At 38.4% G+C, this 18,852-nt stretch overlaps 1 protein-coding gene across 5 annotated transcripts in view; it reads right to left on the bottom strand.

The window, feature by feature from the left end:
- Window positions 1-2,677: 2,677 nt before the first annotated feature.
- SPAST (spastin) overlaps window positions 2,678-18,852 on the bottom strand; it is a 38,694-nt gene continuing 22,519 nt past the window's right edge. For 4 of the 5 annotated variants that reach the window (XM_062629487.1, XM_062629489.1, XM_062629488.1 and 1 more), the window contains 10 exons: window positions 18,772-18,846; window positions 17,445-17,516; window positions 16,856-16,931; window positions 16,255-16,346; window positions 15,068-15,147; window positions 14,223-14,265; window positions 13,524-13,603; window positions 11,134-11,204; window positions 9,659-9,699; window positions 2,678-8,050 (listed from right to left, as the gene is read on the bottom strand). In XM_062629487.1, the coding sequence (XP_062485471.1) occupies window positions 7,928-8,050; window positions 9,659-9,699; window positions 11,134-11,204; window positions 13,524-13,603; window positions 14,223-14,265; window positions 15,068-15,147; window positions 16,255-16,346; window positions 16,856-16,931; window positions 17,445-17,516; window positions 18,772-18,846 (753 nt within the window). In that variant the 3' untranslated portion in view covers window positions 2,678-7,927. The remainder of the gene's footprint in view (window positions 8,051-9,658; window positions 9,700-11,133; window positions 11,205-13,523; window positions 13,604-14,222; window positions 14,266-15,067; window positions 15,148-16,254; window positions 16,347-16,855; window positions 16,932-17,444; window positions 17,517-18,771; window positions 18,847-18,852) is intronic. The other variant, XM_062629491.1, reaches the window with a different exon arrangement.

Here is an 18,852-nt window from a genome sequence, read left to right as displayed (position 1 = left end):
TCCTGCCGAGTCGGTGTGTGGCAGCGCGGTGGAGGCCGGGGAGCGCAGTGGCTGCACGGCGGGCACACTGCCCGGCCCTCCCGCCGCCCGTCCCCTGTGGAGGACGCTGCGTGTTACCTGTCCCTTACCCGCGAGGAGTCAAGGAGGGAACGCTGCTGTGGGGTCACGGTACGCTACTGCAGCTTTCCCCAGGGCGCTTTGGCTTCACCACGCTCTAGTGTGATTAATCCTCCACGCATAAGTACGCCTAAAATCACGTTAGCAGCGGTGCCGCCAGCCCCCTCTCTGCTGCTGTATCCTGTAGTCGCTTCGTTGCGGGCTGAAATTCCGAGAACCGCTCCCGTTGCTCTGGGTGTATTGCATCAGTAGGACCGTTACAGTTTACGGGAGCGATCTGCAGTCAAAACATCCCAACGCCTGCTGCAGCGCAAAGCAGACTGAGGGAGATAAACCAGTTGTATTTAGATCACTGCTGTGACTACTGCTGCTGAGGCTCTGGAACAGGGGAACATACGTGCTGCAAGGTGCCAACCCTCCCCTTATGTAGGCTGGATAGCAGATCACTGAACTGTGCCCCATAGTTTGTCAGAAGGAACGCAGGAACAAAATACAGGACTGAAGTCTTCTTCAAAGTTAGGATAGCTTTGTCAAGGAAAATTGTTACAAAACACCTGCATGGAATTCAACGAATGGGAAGGTTGAGTTGCAAGGCAGTATAGAAGTAAATGGAAAAGAGCTAGGGGCAGGTACTGATGCTAGATAGCCAAAACAGCATAACACTGTCTTGTCTTTCATCTTTTAACTGGCTTTTCAGTTGTCCAGCACCCAAGCTAAAGTTGTATAAAAATGTTGTATGCATCTAGTCTGTTCTGTGAAGCCCACCACAAGACCTCTGTGTGGCTGAGAGAGGCCTGTACATCAACTGAAACCAGAAACAAGCCCAGGTCTTTACAATTAATCTGCTTCCCGGCCACACTGGTGTGTTGTGTCCAGTTCCGGTGCATGTGCAGAGCATGCAACTTTGTTAATGACAATAAAATCATTCTTATTTTCCAGGTTTTGAGCGTACCTCGTCTTTACAGGATGCAGTGTCATTAATACAGAAGTAGTATGAGATTATTTCATATCTTAGGGTATTTCTTGCCAGAGGAGGCATATAGTTAGTTATAAGAAACAGCACTTCCTACAATTCAGAGAGGATAAATACTGCAGCTAATAGCACAGCTGATAATTGCATTCCGCACGTAACAAAGAACAGTCTTCAAGGACGTCTTAAAATGGGAGTTTGAGATCTTTTAGAAATTACAGATTTGAAAATAGTATAAATTACAATCTTAGAACATATTGCACTTAGAGTCTATATTTGCCAAAAAAAAAAAAAAAAGTAGAATGTTCAAAGCATTTGGTAAAAACAAGATTTTACTCATTAGGTGGCTCGTAGGCTTCCGATATTCCCACTTTTTTTTTTTTTCTTCCTAGCTATACCACAGCATGCAGAATAAATCGCATGTGTTGAGGGCTGGACTGTAATTAAATTCTGTCTTTCTGCCTTCACCACTACATAAGTATTTTCTGTACTATCATTACACGGAATTTAAAAAATGACTTCGAGAAGGTTGCATAACTCTTGTCTGTTCCAGAGCCATATGCACCCTTGTAGGCAATGGGCTGGATTACACAAGTCCACAAACCATTTGGAAATCTGCAGAAAGAGACTTCAGTGAAAAACAAACCGAAGTTTAAACTCACTTTTCTTTGTTAAAACATTAAAATACAGAAAGAAACAGATTTTCATCTGACATAAGCCTGCATCTGACATAAGGTGTGCAGCCTTGTCTCACACAGTCTTGGCTGGAATGAAAAAAGATTTCTCTTTTAATGAGTCTAACATACTTCAGGGTATGCTGCCAAATCCATAAGCTCTGTAGATTTCAACACAGGAAGCTCTGGGATGTCGTTTTCAGGCTCTTGCTGCTTCACTAAATTTATCTTAAGCTTCTCTCCTCTACAAAAATAGAAGTCTATTTGAATATCTGTAACCCATACACAGAATTGCTAACTGAAATCAGTTCAGTGGTTCACAATCTACCTCCAAGCAGTAGTATTTCAGTCAAAGAGAAGCCCTGGATAATTATACTGCACAGACAACAATAGTATCTTTCTAACCTAAGGAATTAATGCTTGACAGAAGCAATAATAGCTCTCATGCTTCAGTCCAAAACATTGGTTTGGGTTTTTTTCCCCCGATTGCTGGATTGGTTTTATTTGGTTTCCTTAGAATTTAGATTGTTACCTCAAAAATAACAGCAGCACTCTTCCCCCAGCAAAAGAAAAGCTGCCATTTTGAGTCTAAGTAAGCTGGCTTCAAATAGCTATTTTCAGAGCTTTACTATGACTGCCAGAATGAAACCTCCTGGTTTTCACTGTCATTCAGCAGGACTAGGATAAGCAAACTTTCAATTTCAGCACATTTATTTAGGAAGTAGCACTACCGTTTACATTAAGAACTTGAGTTACATCCATTAGAAACTAAATGAGGTATTTACATATTTATTGTTCCATCATCTGGTATACAACACCTGGGTTATTTTTATTATTTTCAGTATAGGCTTCAAGTTAAATGGAAAGGCTCTTAGTTTGGACATTTTATCTGGTAGACAGAGAAGAAAACAGTAAGAACAGGACAAATGAAATTTTATTGTGAAGCTAAAGCTATGTGACTGCTCATCATGCTTTTTTACATTGCTTATTGAGAAAATGGTGTTTAACATTTCAGAAAACATTATTAAAAGAACATGAAAGAAAAGTGCTTCAAAACAACAAAATACAAGAATTAACCCCATCCCAGACTGGAGTCATCCAATATATTCAATGGGGGTGGGGTTTACTGGTTTGTCTCCACCTTTGGTCTTTGTCACTTTAATCCAGATTTCTGAAAGGGCTAGCCCTTCACATGAATAAAAATTAGAATCATGTGGCAAAAACCCGTTTCTGTATTTTCAGTCCCTTTGATAGGTGTGCGACTATTAGATAAAGTACTTACTTCCCCACTCCTAATGATAAAGGACTCACAGAACTGGGAGTCTACATGCCTAGCCTCTTAGAAGAATACATCTCTATTAACCAACTACAAAGAATGCTGACCTTTTTCTTCAAATCCACTTCTCTGAAACAGGATTAAGAAGTGAATCTTATGAAGGTAAGGAGAGTCTTACAGCAAAACAAGTTGATCACCGTAGTTTACAGACATCATGTCAAGAATTTGCAAACTGAAAGATCCAACTCTGCAGAACCCAGTGTTTAGCCAATATATTTAATCCACTGGAGTGTGTAACTTGCCAATTATTGCCAAACTCAGGAGGTAGTTCTTGACAAAGTAAACAATTTCCACTCTAAGACAGTTAACGATTTACATGAGAAGCAGGAAAACCACAATACATATTTCCCCATACTTCAGAGGATGATTTTGTATTTGCAGGAAGCAACAGTTCAACTTCCTCATCCTGTGGGATTATAGTTACAATATTTGAAAGAAAAAAAAATATTGGAAGGAATATTTAAAGAAAAAATTCTAAAAGAACCTAACTGATCCTTTGGTCAGCTCTTGGGATGACCAGCAGATCACAAAAATTCACACAGGTGAGTAAAACAACATCCTTCAACACTAAAAAGCAGCTCCAGAGAACCTAACAATGAAACCAGAAACTGCCTCTAATTAGCACTATGACTGAGATAACTAGTTGCATTCACTACCTGCTTGATACTTTTCATTCTATTTTGTGTATCTGGTAGAAGCCTCCAGAAACTAAAAACATGACAGAAGCTTGAGACCACTGCAGACAATGAATGAAAATCTGTAACCTACCATAGCACCTCCCACCTCCCAAAGCTGCCACACGCAGAAGCATCACTAAAGCAATGGAGTAGCCAGATAAGCACATCTTAAGCACAACAATGCACTATCCATCTCTTGGGTAGGAAAGCACCATAAGAACCTAGGGCACAACGTTTCACATGGGTGGTTAAGGAAGCACCAAGTAGAATGTGCTTTCCATACTGGCTGTAGAACAGACATCACAGTTAAATTTGCCAGCATATCCCACGTGAGTATTCCCAGTGAATACTTCAATTTCACAAGATGAACTTGGCAGCAGTGCCAAGAAGTGCTAAAAAATGCTTGTTTAGAATAGAAAAACTATTTATTCCACAGCAGAAGGTAAGGTTAATTCTGTAAGTATAAAATCTGTCATTTTAAAACATGTGAGAGCATCTTAACAGTGAAATCTGCAATAGCCTCTAATTAGTGCAGTGACAACAAATTCCTCCTCTGTTGAGACATCCCGTTCTTCTTAATTTTGAAGTGTTACTATCACATTTATTATCTACATAAAGTAAGTTGCAGGACCATATTAAACAAAACTGTATTAGCGACTGACTTTCTGAAGTAGTAAGACACTTCAGGACAGAATGCCTTACTTCTAATACATTGAACTCTCTAAAATCTAAGAAATTAACAGGACACAGACTTACATGTGCATAAATATCCTAGTTTAAGGCTTATGTTCAATATTCAGCGTTGGTTTTAGTGTTTACTGACAAGTGCTTACTTGTCTTAGCTACAAGTAGGGAACCTGTACAGGTTTGGTGTATGCTACAGAAAAGTCAGCATTAAATAAGGGGAACATCATGACACAACAAATTCTCATTTTAAGAGAAAGGATCACACAGTGCTTGAGTTTTTCCTTCCTGTTATGCCACCAAAAGCAGTAACACAGCCCAAGAAGCATTCTGCATGTTCTTCTAACACACAAAAAGACAAAAGATTTGTTTCCTTCTTAATAAAAAGGGGCCAAGATGTATGAAGGTTGTTAAAACACCGGGAGGCTTGGGTTGGTTTTTATCCCTCCCTCCAGTAACCGCTACATTGCCAGTAAAACACAGTAGCAAACTGCCAGACAAGCTGCTTCCTAATCATTGCAAAGAAGTGGGTCAAGTCGCTCATTAATAATGGGCACACTCACAAAGAAAAAAAAGGCAGTTTAGATAACAAACGTAATGCCACTCTTTGCAAAGGTTAAAAGCATCCAAGCTGCTGTCCTGTTTATCCTAATTCAAGATACTGCATTTAAAACAATCTGATTTTATGGTGAGTACAGTTGTAAGGCTTTATATAAAATATGAAATACAGGTAATTGGGGGTTTTTGGGGGGGGGGGGTGGTAGTGGTGTGTATTTTTGGATTGGTTCTTTTTTTCAGATCTGCCTTTATACACAGTTAATCCAACACCTAGATAAAAATTACTGAGCTGGTAGTTAGTCAGTACATGTAAATCAAGAAGCCAGAAGATGCAATATAATGTCTTAGGTGGAAGAGAATTATTCTTAAAAGACACTATTCAGAAAATAGCATAAGACAGACATTTAAAGGTGATCTATGAACAAAACAGCACTTGGTCATAGGCTAGAAATCTAGCAGCTGTGGGGCAAACTGATGTTGCAGTTCATTCATTATGCAGAAAATAATCAGGGTAGAATAGATAATCAAAAAGCCATTGATGGTACCAGCCACATAGATTCTCTTGATCAGAACTAGATGTCCAAACAAGTGCCAGGGCTAGTCCTTTTCTTTCTGAAGTAGCAGCTCACACTTATGAGCCTTTCTGCGGCATACTGGTGGTCTCCTAGCAGATGAGAACTCTACCTCAACATTACAGGTACCTACTGCATGCCGACAGGTATGTATTTGAAATAAATACCAGTATATTCCTCAGAATTAGGTAAACAGAATTGGATAACAAGTATGTCGGAACACTCAAACCCAGAAGAGTTCAAATTTCAAAACTGTTATTTGCAAAGGATCTTTATGTATAAGACCACCAAGGGCTTTTCCTAGCTGTTTAACTATTTGGCAGATGCTAATAAAACAGTAATAGTCATGTGCAGCGATATGAAATCTATGACAAACATGGATCAAGTCAACCACGATCTCCAACAACGGAGCTGGTCTACTGGAGGCAGAACTAAGGTAAAGCAAGCAAGAATAAGATTTAAGACTGAAATCTTTAGCATTTCTCACTTCCCCAGAAAAAGCATATCAGGGGAACAGGAGTCACATGTTTCATTTATGTAAGACATACATTTGAGAGAGTCATATGCTTAGAAGGCTAGAAGGGGTTTGGTTAGACTATTTCAAAAGGCATACTAGAGTAACACCATCTTATTTAATAGCTTTTAATCTTAAGATCAGTCAGAAGCTCCTCTGGTTCAAAAGAACAGAATCCCAAACTTTGCACCTGTGTGCCTCAAAAGTTCAACAGTTTCTGCTATTTAATACGCAATACTATGCAGTGAGCAGAGTCCTCTCTAGGTATTACTGCACTTATACTGCATCTATCAGCTAGGGATGTGCTTTCATATATATATATATATATATTATATTATTTATAGTCAACTTTCAGATGAGTAGTCCCAGAAACATTTGACTTACTCTTACCAATAAAAAATAAGTTAAATGATGAATTAAGACAAAATTTTCTGTTAAAAACAAAAGCAAACAAAGCTTATAACTCAGTTTAGTTTAAACGATATGCATTTCTGTAATATCACTACGTCAGGAGAGTTGGCTGTCTTTAAAAAAAGTTAATAAAGTAAACCCAACAAAAACCCACAGACCTGTTCTAACAAGGAACTGGTGTTCCACCTTGCCAACATCCGTGTTTAATCCATGTAGAATTTGTAAACAAGTTGTCAGGCCTTTAGAAGTAAAGGCAAAGATGTCTTCCTTTATTACAATATTTAAAGGCTATTACTTGTGTTTTTTTAATAGCTTGTCATTTATATAATAAAAACAAGTATTTGTACAAAGATTCAGTTTCTTTTTAAAAAAGCAGATCAGTTGAGTGTTTCATACTTTAATATATAAACCAAAACATAGGAAAGCTATAAAAACATTAATGTGTGCCATGTATTAAACATGTAGCCTCATATTTTAATGCTTACATGTGGAGATTAAAAAATTATCACAATGGAAATTTTACTTTCAATTATCATAAACAGACCAAAATACAGAGTAGAAACATGTCATTTCTGAAACTTGACAATTAGCATCACTTACTCTCAAACATCAGCTGGGCTTCAAGTTGTACACCGTAAGCGTAGGCTAACATTCTACCAATGGAAGCGTTACAAAATGCATTAAGAGAAAATACTGCCAGTAAATGAATGTCTTTTTTTTATTTAGTAATTATTTTTTTTTAAAAGAGGCTGAATTGGTTTGATAGGTTTGGGTTTTTTGCTGTTCTGCTATCAAAGGTCTTCTTCAAAACTGTTCTGTGAACAATACAGCCACATTTCAACTAAATAAAAAGACAAATAATAACAGACCAGCTGCTTTTTACATTTTAATAATCGTAATTCCCCAATGCTGTTCTTGCTTTCTGCAAAGGGAAATTGGTTTATTTGGCACATTAAGGATTAAAAAAAAAAAAAAAAGAAGTCAAGAACTGAACCAAAGTTTACAAACCTCCAATTGTAAGTTAGTAGTTAGAAGGAAGAAAGCCAGACACAGATGTCACGGCAAAATTAAAAACAAACACACACAAACACAACATAAGGAAAAGGTCTGCCAATGATCAATATCATCAGTGCCTTCTAGCTGAAACAAAACACATATTATTGTTCAAACCATAACTGGATTGCTAGGAACCTTCTCTCACATCCTATTGTGCTCTTACTTACAGTGTGTAAATCCTCGCTAAATGGCAAGGAGGCTTTGATGAACACATTTCACATTGTGTAATTTTTTTCTTAATCTCAAGTTTTAATGCAGATACTGAAAGATCTGTAAAGTCCTGTAAACTCTGGCTGCCTTCCAGTAGTCTGTAGCAAATGCTCCTTAGGCAGCACTTTGTTTCACTTCAAGTAGGGTTTCACACTGTGGTATCTCCAAAGTCCTTGTTCCAGCGAATATATGCTTCCAGGGTCTGAGGGCTCAAACTACGCTTTATCTTCTTCAAAGACTCAGTGAAATCTGATAGCTTGATATTCCTCATCTAAACAAGAAGTGGAAAATATCAGGATCACAGATGATCTCAGAAATACTTCAGTATTCACTTTTAACAAAGCAGATTCTACAAGTGCTCTATCTTGATTTAAGAAAGACATTTTTGCACAGCGAGATCACTCATTCACTGGAACAACCTCCCCAGGGATGTGGTAGAGTCCCCATCACTACAGGTTTTCAAGATGCAACTGGGCAGGGTGCTACATCATTTCATCCATGTTCCCTTTCCCACAGAAGGTTGGACCAGCTGATCTTTCAGGGTCCCTTCCTTCTGATCTGCGCTGATCTATGATTCTATGACCTGATGCAAGAGTCCTGTAATTTAAGACTACCAGTATTTACTGGTTTTAATAAACTGACACTTGGTAATCATGTCTGCCTTGTTCTTTAATAGCCCATGAGACTTTGTTATTACTTCCTATCTCACTAGTGGTGTAAGCTGGTGCCTATGCAGGCACAGGAGCAAGTGACGGATAGGACATGGGATTTTTTAAACACGTTTATGCCATACCTCTGCAGATCAGGAGAAGGCACTGAAAGCTCCTGCCCTTACCACAGCTGTTTTCATACCATAGTATGTTGTCAGCCAAGTCATCCTCATTATCTAACCTCTCTGCTTCAACACATGCCTTCCAGTTTGGTGAGGACATGACTATAAGCAGACATTTCCCGCATAAATATGATGTGAGATAACTAGTGTATGGAACAAGCGGTCTCATTACTAAAACATGAGAATTGGAGAAGATTGCCCATGTTTCCTTGGGACTACTGTTTATAGGCTACTGGAGGTAAACCTGCATTCACAACAAATTATCCCAGATGTTCTCATCTTCCTGCAACAAATCCTTTCAGCTCATCATAGCCTTAGCCATGACCTCAGGCTAAACACAGAAATCAACAGGGGAATTAAGTTCTGCTTCGTTTTCCCCTACATAACTGTGGTTTGCACACTCATTTGAACAGAAACCTTTATACACAGGTTCAACCTCTTACTTTTCTTTTGAGCTTTACAGATGCAATTTGTGGTGGCGATGATTTTTTTTTTTTGCTTTATGATGGTCCATGTGAATGAAAGTATTGCACATATATGCAAACAAATCTGTGTTAAAACACTTCAGAGTGTTCAGAGTCATCACTAAGATGACTTGCTTTATGTAAAGATTGAGCTGGTGGCAGAAATATATCTTTTGACATAATACTTCTGGGAATGTTTTTGGGGAGTGACACTGCAAGAAAATAAAAGCCAGGCCTCTAACATCATGTGATAGGTAACAGAGCAAGTTGCAGTTCAGTGTGAATAAAAAACACAGTCAACTGAAACCAAGAACTTACTATCAGAAAAAGAGGTGGTGTTCGTACCCCTGATTAGCAACAAGCTACACAAAGTACCTCAGACATCTGATAACACGTTCTTTTCTCAATGACTATTTGCAAAGAATTTTCTCCAGTGAATAAAAAATAAAAAAGGGTAATACCCCCCCAAAATTATGCCAGGTATTTTGTATGATGCTATGTGTAAATAAAGGGACCTTTATAAAGTTTCTGGTGAGCATGCATTCTATTCAAAGGGGAAAATACAACTGCTAGAGGAGCATACCTCACTGGCAGACATATTCTTCACCTGTTCCGGTTTTAGTTCTGGAAAAATAAAGGTAGATCACTGAGTGCCATGAGGACTCTTTCATTGCTTCTGACAACTAAAACATGTTAAAGTTGCTTTTATTCTGAAAAAACTCCACAGCTAAAAAGTGTACCTCTCAGCCTCAACGTAACGTCCTGCACAGAAAGGTACATGGTATTTTTATCTCCTCCATCTCCATTTATCACCTCCCTAACAAGGCTCCTCCCACACATCACTGCAGATACAGTACAAAGTGGTAGTAGAACTACTTCCTTCTTCTTAAAGTATGGGGAACAGCATGCAGAGCTGCCTTCCCCCATATTACTCCTGGTACAACCCCCCTACTGCTCAAACATGCATAATCTGCAGACAACGGAAAGGTACGGCAGCCAAGAACACAGAAATAAAATCAGGCAGGGCACACAGGAGTGCTTCCTGCCCTACGGGGTACTGGTGGGATCAAACAGCACGACATTTCACAGTCTGTCCTCAAAATAGACGCGCATGAAGTGATCTGTCACCAAAGTTAAGCCTGCATACCTACACGCATACACTATTAATTTCAACAACTCTAAATATACTCAAAATCTTTGGAGGCATGATGTCTCTGGTGAGAGCTATTTAATGCAATTCACTTTCACAGTTATTATGCAGAAATTTGGAAGATACACCTTACAGTCCCAACAGCTGAAAGAAAGTGGGTAAAAAAAAGAACATTACTTTCCAGCAGCTGCTTTTAAAGAGATAATGCACTGGCAATACTGCATGTTACAGGACTTTAGACTCAAAAAAATAGTAAAACAAGCATGCCCATAAAACATGCACAGGCCTCTCTGCTCCATAAGCTATTTAAGAGAGTTGCAACAACTTTTGTTTACACATAATAGACTGATATTACAGAACACTTCTGCTCTGGCTGCTTTCAGTACCTTTCTGTCAGGCAGGACAATGTATCTATCTGAAAACAGAAAACTAACATCAAATCTTCAAACTTTTCTTCTCAAAATCCCACTACTGATTTCCACTGAACAAAATCAGCCCTTTCAGATGTGGCTACTGGACACATAATACCTAGCTAATAAAACAGAACAAGTAGATCTGCCCACCTTTTATAAAACCAAGTAATGCAAGTCAGAAACTACTATTCAATTAATAATTTAAATACAACAGAACTGACATCAGCCTAGGAAAGATGCACTATTTAAACCCCCACAAATCTGTGAACAGCACTTCACCCTGCTTTCCTCTTAAGACACAAAAATTGTTCGTTCCACATAGCGAGGTACTAAAGGGGTTTGTGTAAGGTAAGTCTTATACTATTACAAGAAACAAAAATCCCATCTAAAAAGCTTAATTTCAGGTGCTTAAGAATTATAAGCATGCATAAGAATACAGTATCTTTAACATCACTGAGTTTTTTCAAAACCCAAATAAAAAGCTATGCAGCTTACCTCGAATAGGGCCCAGTGCTGCATCCTTTGCTAATGCAGTTAAATCACTTCCAGAGTATCCATCTGTCATTCTTTGTCAAAGGAAAAAGTGGGGGAAAGGAGGAAGGTAAAAAAAAAAAAAAAACAACAACAAAAGAAAAACAAATCCCACTTCAGATCATATCAATTTAATTGCAGATGATTAAAACATAGCTTAATCAGAAGTAGTTTTACTCTGGTGTTTCACAGGTTTCAGAATCAAAGCACAGTCAGCGTAAGTGACCTGTATTTCTTTCCCAGGTTAAATTTAAAGTACAGATATTCAAATCTCAAATTACATTCTAAGAAAAGCAAAAAGGTAGCAACCAACTTGGATTTGTAGATGAAAACTGATCTCAAGCACATTTACTATTCTCTGTCATAAGGATCTCTACCACTAGGTTGTCATAAATTACTATGAAACCAAAGCTTTCTGTACTCTTTCAACCCGTACAATGCAGTGAGAACCCAATACCACACATTCATTATGATGTGATCACACAACTGGTTTTCTGAATAAAACTACGCACACTTTCAGTTGACATCAGAGGCAAACAAAGGGCAAAAGCATGCCTTGCTAAAAAAACTAACAACAGTGTTTGGTTTTGAAAGTAAGTGACAGTTCTGCAGCATGCCCTTAGTGGAAAAGGCCTGTTAGCAGCTGACCAGTGAACTCCAGAGAGTGAAAAATTCTAATTCAGAAGAGTAAATACAAATCCAAAAAGCAGCACCAGTTTACTTAGCAAGTTTAACTTCACACATTTAACTTCAACTCAGAATTGTAATTCAGCCTGTAAGTGAAATACAGCAAATAGGTCCTTATTCAGAAAGAAACAGGTTCCACAAGTTTGATTTGCACACACTTCCCATTGATTCGGGAAATATAGTGCAAATGTGCAGGTATTCTCTGTGATCTGAAAGGAACATAAATTGTGTTATTTACTGGGGTTTGTTTGTTATTGTAAGGCTAGCAGACATACATATCATCCAGATGCTCAGAACCAGAAGCAGGGAGGGAAATCAAACCAAGGACCCAACCTCTATGGGAGCTTTTCCAGAATTACTTGATTTCCAAGTTAAGCAATTAAATACTTTGCAGATTAAAGATCTCCACTGAACCAGAAAGCCAGCAATACATACTGCCAACACAGGTGAAAAGAAGTAGTAATGGTTACCCAAAGAAAAAATTAAAACCAAAACACTCCCACTCAGCTTATAGAGCTCTGGCCAGCTGCAGCAACAAGAACTCCATAGCCCAGTCTTCTGGAGAGCATTAATTCTGTTACAATTTTTAGAAAACATTGCCAAGGAGTGAAAGAACACGAAGTCATGAAGGAGGTTAAATACCCATCTCTTTTGAAACTAAGGACAATGGGAGGTGAAGTAGGCAAAAACCTCAAATTTTGTTTTCTTTAAACCCTTTAAAAAAAGTGTACTTAGGTTCCATTTGTAATTTTGTTCATAAATTTGCAGTCAGAATTCAAGACACATTCTTTTTCCTCCAGTTAGCTGTTACTGCAGCCTAAATATGGCCTGAACTAGCCTCCTTCAAGAACTTACTCTGTTGGATTATAAAACATAATTCTGTAACATTACTAACACTAAGAGACTGAAAAATGCTACATCTAAGACTCTACTCACCTCCTGGGTACTACTACTGACAGCAACAGACTGAAGTACATACATTTACATATTTTTGACATCTCACAGATTTTTCATTCCTTCCTGCCCTAAATGCTTTACCTGCTTTTAGTCTAACTACCTTCACATCCATTACATTTAATTTCTGAGGGTGACAAACGGGAGTACTGTGTCAATCTTAATGATGGAAAACAAACCAACTTGGTTTATAATAAGAAGGGCATTTAACCCACATTTTTCCAATCAATTATGAAATTGAAAAGAATCCAGAATTATCCACTGCTCGCTCTGTGTTGGTTAATACCTTCAACAAACCTAGCAATGGGTCAACAAAGAAAAGGTGCTTTTGATTTGAAACGCACACCAAGTGCAAACCCGGCACTGCCTTTTCCCATCAGGAAGGAGAGCTGAATTGCCTGGGGGATGGATGGAGAGAAGCATTCCCCTCCCCCCTCCTCCTCCTCCTCCGAGAGGAAAGCACCGATGAGCATGTTTTAACACCACAAACCCAGCAGGTGGAGTGGGATAAAAACAATGATGTGTATGCATACATAAAGAACACACTTTCACAGAGCCTGACAGGATACCATCTTCCCAAAACACATCCAATTCATTCACAGCAAGTGTTGTCACTATCTGATGATTTATATTAGTTACATTTTGAATGTATAAAAGTTTGAATGAATGCAGTAGATGAATATATTTATTTAGTATAGTTACAAGCTGCTTACCTAGCTAGTTGTGCCAACTCTTTTTGGGTCAATGGACTTCCTTGCTTGCTTAGAAGATTTTTTAGCAAAATCAGTCTTGTCTGAAAAGAAGATATATTTATCAGATGGAAAACTCATTTTCACAATGCACTTAAAATTCTGTTGCAACAACAAAACTACATGTTTATCAGGTTAGCTTCCATGCTTCACCAGTTTAAACCTGCCTACAGTACTTTGCTGATTTGACTGTAAACTGTAATCTCCTCAGGGGAAGGGATAGGGACTGGTTAATAAGGAGATCAAGGGTCAAACTACTTCAAGAATAATACATTAGAATCCTCATTAAAAGCCCTAATCTGCTGCTGATGAAAATCTTCAAGAAAGCTCCTTTCATCTTTTGCAATGAGTATCTTCTCCAGCCAACCAAACATGCCCTTGCAAGCCCTACTTCAGACTTGTCTGTGCCTGCCAGTATGTAAGCAGCATCTGGCTAGCCAAGAAATACTGAGTACCTACTACCAAATTTACTACTGGCACATGTAACAAAAGGCAAAAATTTAATATAGCCACCAAAATTAAAACACCATGTATATGGCCAAGCTGGGCCAGAAGTTAATTCACAAAACTGTATTCAAGAATAGCCTATGAAATACATTTTATACGCTTTTTTTAATTAAATTGATCTTAAAATTAAGAAAACGCACAGAAAAGAATACTTACTTCCTCATTTGGTAAAGACACATATACCCGCTTGGTGAATCGTCTAGGGAAAAAAAACAACATATACATGTATACACACACTCATAAAGATCTAACATTTGGTGTGATGTCAAAATTTCACTTACATCATTGAATTCTAGGGAGTAGAACTACAAATTAAAAAACCAGACAAACAAACCTAAACCAACACCAAGCAAACAATACACACTAGCCACTGGTGCCACTTTACTCAAAGTTATGAGACCCCTTCCAGAGAGGAAACACTCTAAAAGGTAGAAATACCACTGACTACCAGCAACAAAATTAAGCATCTCTTCGTTGTACACAAAAGGCCTTTGGAATCCTTAAGAATGTTTTGTTTGTTCAGAGTGCTGACATACCTATTTTCCTCAATCAAGAATGAAGAGAAGAAAGCATGAGAACCTGTAGCAAAAAAGTCCTAAGGCAAATCTACAGCAAGATCTGTAATTGCATGGGACATCGGAAGTCCAATATTCACAGAGAAGAAATGCTGGATTTCACTGATCAAATTTCTTTCTTCATCCTGCCATTGAAATCCAGATAATAAAGCAGCAATATGTAAGATAGAAGAGGCTTATAAAATGCTGACTTGTATCAACAGGTTCTGCTGGTTTGGACAATTCCACAGCCATGATGCTTCTGCAGATGCATCCCAGAAGAGAAGAGCCAGGCACCTTTTTGGTGAGGTTAAATAATTTAACCGTCCTGAACAGCTTTTGCTGCTTAATCCAAAACTTACAGTAACCAAGACAGTAAGTAGCAAAACTTGCTCTTTGTAATGAACTTCATATTATTGTATTCCAAAGGAAGAGATATTTTGATACCTGAGAACAGCATCATCAAGCTCCTGTGGCCTGTTTGTTGCTCCCATCACAAGTATTCTGTCCTCTCCAGAAGACTGCACCTATATAACACAGGAAAGCAAGACAGCTTTCAGTTTACATCAAGCAGTAACACAACAAAACCAGTTAAGGACTTGCTGTATATTCAGTACACTTACAGGGTCTTACTGTAATATGCACTTCCCCCCCCACACCCTGTACAGTTAGCTTTAAAACATGCTTTAGATAAATGTAAATTCAAACTAGAAATGTATATGCACTCCCCCCCCAGCCCCGCACACAGTTAGCTTTAAAACATGCTTTAGATAAATGTAAATTCAAACTAGAAATAAGCAAAAAGAAAAATAAAGAAGGAATGTAAATTCTCCTGTACCTCATTACTATTGCCTCACCACTGTAGCAATATTCCATATGCTAATCAAATACAAAGACTGATCAGTAAAAAACAGTGCTGCATGACAAAAATATTCTGATATTCATTTGTGTGTGTGTCCCAACTATGAAATCCAGTTCCCTTTCCTATTATGTATGTGCTATTAAATATATTCTTAATTGTATCCTGTCATCTCTATGTCACGATGCCAAGAAAAAAATTACAGCTCAAGAAGCAGCATACTAACACAGAAATTAATCCTTCTGATGTGCCAGAGCTATGTACAACCATGATCTGATCTAGTCTGAAATCCTCAGCTTTCAAGTCTCACCTTGACAGTGGGTGCTTTTGTGACATGTATCACTTAAAGAGACACTATTTGAAAGCTATTTAACCTTTAACCTTGTTTTACTTTGCCCAAATGAAGAGATGTGCTTTACCAAGATAGTCAATTACAAACAAGGATTCAATTCTGCCTAACCCTCAAGTGTCCCTCTTGCCCTGTAAGAACGCTGGTTCTCACAACTCTTATTATTTGTTAACCTTTCAATCCATTATTTCAGCTCGCCTCCAGATTACTGCCTTCCACCCCAAACTGAATATTCCAGATTACTACAGCACGCAGATGAGAAATTAACAGATATAAGTAAAATCTGTTTGCCAGCCAAGGTGGGGAGGAGGGGTACGGAGCTAAGCCCCCGCAGCCAAATCCTCTTTGTGCTTCACCTGTAGCATGCACTGGCACTACATGAGCCGATTCAGATAAATCAAACAATACCTAAGACTTGATACTTACACCATCAAATTCTATTAGAAATTCTGTTTTTAGACGCCTACTAGCATCATGTTCACCTTCTCGTCTTTCACACAAAAGGCTATCAACTTCATCTACAAAACAAAAAAAGGCATCTTAATTAAGCATATAACATCAAAACATCTTTATATTTATCTGAGTTCTTTTGCTAATATAGGGCTCCAGTAAGAGAAATCAGATCTTCATTATGCAGGAGACAGACACATCTTAGTAAAATTTAAAAGCTGGTATAACGTGTTGTCCTTTGAATATGTAACACCAAGCACAGATGAGAAGGGGAAAAAAACCCTGCTGATAATAAAATGCAACTCAAGACAAGCAAAATGCATTTTCATCTTTGACCTATAATCATAAAAGGCACAGCATTTGTAATTTTGCAGGCATTTCTTCCCACTATTAACACCAATTAAGTAACTTAACAGTAACCTAACATGCTTTATATGCAACTACTGATAGACAGCTGGTCACAGGTGAGACACTCTCCACTGCAGAACTAAACAAAGAAGTTTACACAATTATTCTAATTTAATAAATCAAACTATTTAAGAAAATACATAGAAGTCAACAATATTTAAGGTCTTACCAATAAATATTATAGAGGGCTGAAGTTCTCTGGCTACTGCAAATAGAGCGCGCACCAGTTTCTCCCCTTCACCCACCTAAAACAACAATAAACTGTTTTTGCAGGAGATTTAGAAAGTGTCTGTTACAAGACAGCTAACATAAGGACCTACAGGAAATCTTGCTGATAACCAAACACAGTCAGTCCATTCATACACACTCAGATTATCAGTAGTTCAGTATTACATATGACAGCATTGTTTATGTCTTAAGATTACAAATTTACTTATGATCATGAATGAGTTGTGAAGAGATTTTGGTGCCTAAGTTATCAGAGCGAAAGGGAGCTGGCACCTACTTCATTTACTTTTTAAAGAAGAAAAAACCACCACCACTCACTGATACGGCAGCCAGGGTCATCCTGAACTGCAAAAGCCTCTGACATCGAGTTATCACAAACCATATATTTTTACTTCACAAGTCACTTTAAAGCTTTACTTTCACTACAGGCTAACAGTTCACCAAGGACTCATGAGAAGTCTCTGGTGTTCTTAAGCCTCAACTACAGCATGTGTGTTTCCAAATCGATATAATTTACAGCTGCTACTTACGTATTTTGAAGTTAGGCTCGCTGCACTTATATTAAAGAAGGTAGCATTGGATTCTGCAGCAACTGCTTTGGCCTAGGAGACAGGGAAAGAAAGAAAAAAAAAAAACGTACTTTTAAAAACATCACACTGAAGATACCTCTCTGCTTCTGCAGCTAGTACTTATGTCCTGATTGATGATTTTGAAAACCTCTATTCCTTCAAAGGGAACACCTTGTAGATAATAGGGAAAACTTCCATACAGGCCACTTACACATAAGAACAGGTAAGCAGCCAAACCACTAGAGAAATTTCCAGACTCGCTTAAACTTCTCTAATCACATCATCTCCATAGCCAACTAAAACTTGCTTACTGAAGAATACAAGTCTCCAGCTCCTTCCAATGTATCCTAAGTAGACATGAGAAGCAGTTTTAACTAATTTAGGGTGGTAATTAAGGGCAGCAGTTGGATCAAATCACATTAAGAATTGTGGTTATTTTTTTTTTTCCTCCTTACTCTATCTATACAAAAACTGTTTTCAGAGGAGAGCTAGGAAAAAATTAGATCAGCCATAATGCTCACACACAGTACCCTCAACAGTTTCACCACATTCAAGAAATTACAATTCCCTGGTTATACAGTTTAATTTCAGTGATTTGCAATTATGTCCCAGTACATAAACCACAACTGCTAAGCCCAAGCAAGCTGCTCAATATTCACACCCCTGTGCTTCAGAGCTGATTCCGCTTCCGTATTAGCAAAGGGAGCTTGCAGCTGCACCACACCATGTGATGCAGGATGATGTTCCCAGCATAGCTGCATCAGTACACACAATGCTCCCTGGTTGATGCACAGCCTTTTCCTTCCAGTTCCCCTAATCTAGCTTATCAGGCTGAGGGAACAAGCAGCAGCCAGACAGTTCCACAACTTACTCACTCTCTTTATACAGCAGTATGGAAATGAGAAACCCCCCTTCTTGCTACTGTGCTCCCTCTCCATTTCCAAAATGCACTTTCCGTACGTTTAGTGCAGAGCAGACTGTTTGTGATTAATCACTGCTGTGCACAGACAATTAACCGTGTCTTCGACTATCTCTGAAAATTAAACTTGGACTTGCTGGTTTAAGATATTACTTGCGATAGTGAAAACGGTTAAACAGAGAACAGTTTACCAATTGCCTCCCATGTAAAATCCACAATCAAGACCAATTTTGCATTTTTGTATTAAATTGACACTGTAACACTTATCCAGGAAGAATACACAGTTTATTACTACAACACCCAAACTGAAAGCCATCCTCATGGTTACATTATAAGCCCACCAACTCATGCATGAAGTAGTTTTCTCACCAACATTGTCTTCCCATTTCCTGGTGGGCCGAACAGCAATAAGCCACGTGCAGGAGCCCTAAGTCCTGTAAATAACTGAAA

Source organism: Pezoporus occidentalis, unplaced genomic scaffold, assembly GCF_034315485.1.
Source record: "Pezoporus occidentalis ecotype Australia unplaced genomic scaffold, CSIRO_AGI_Poc_V1 ctg34, whole genome shotgun sequence".
In the NCBI taxonomy this organism is placed as follows: Eukaryota; Metazoa; Chordata; class Aves; order Psittaciformes; family Psittacidae; genus Pezoporus; species Pezoporus occidentalis.
This window is presented reverse-complemented; position numbering and strand designations above follow the sequence as displayed.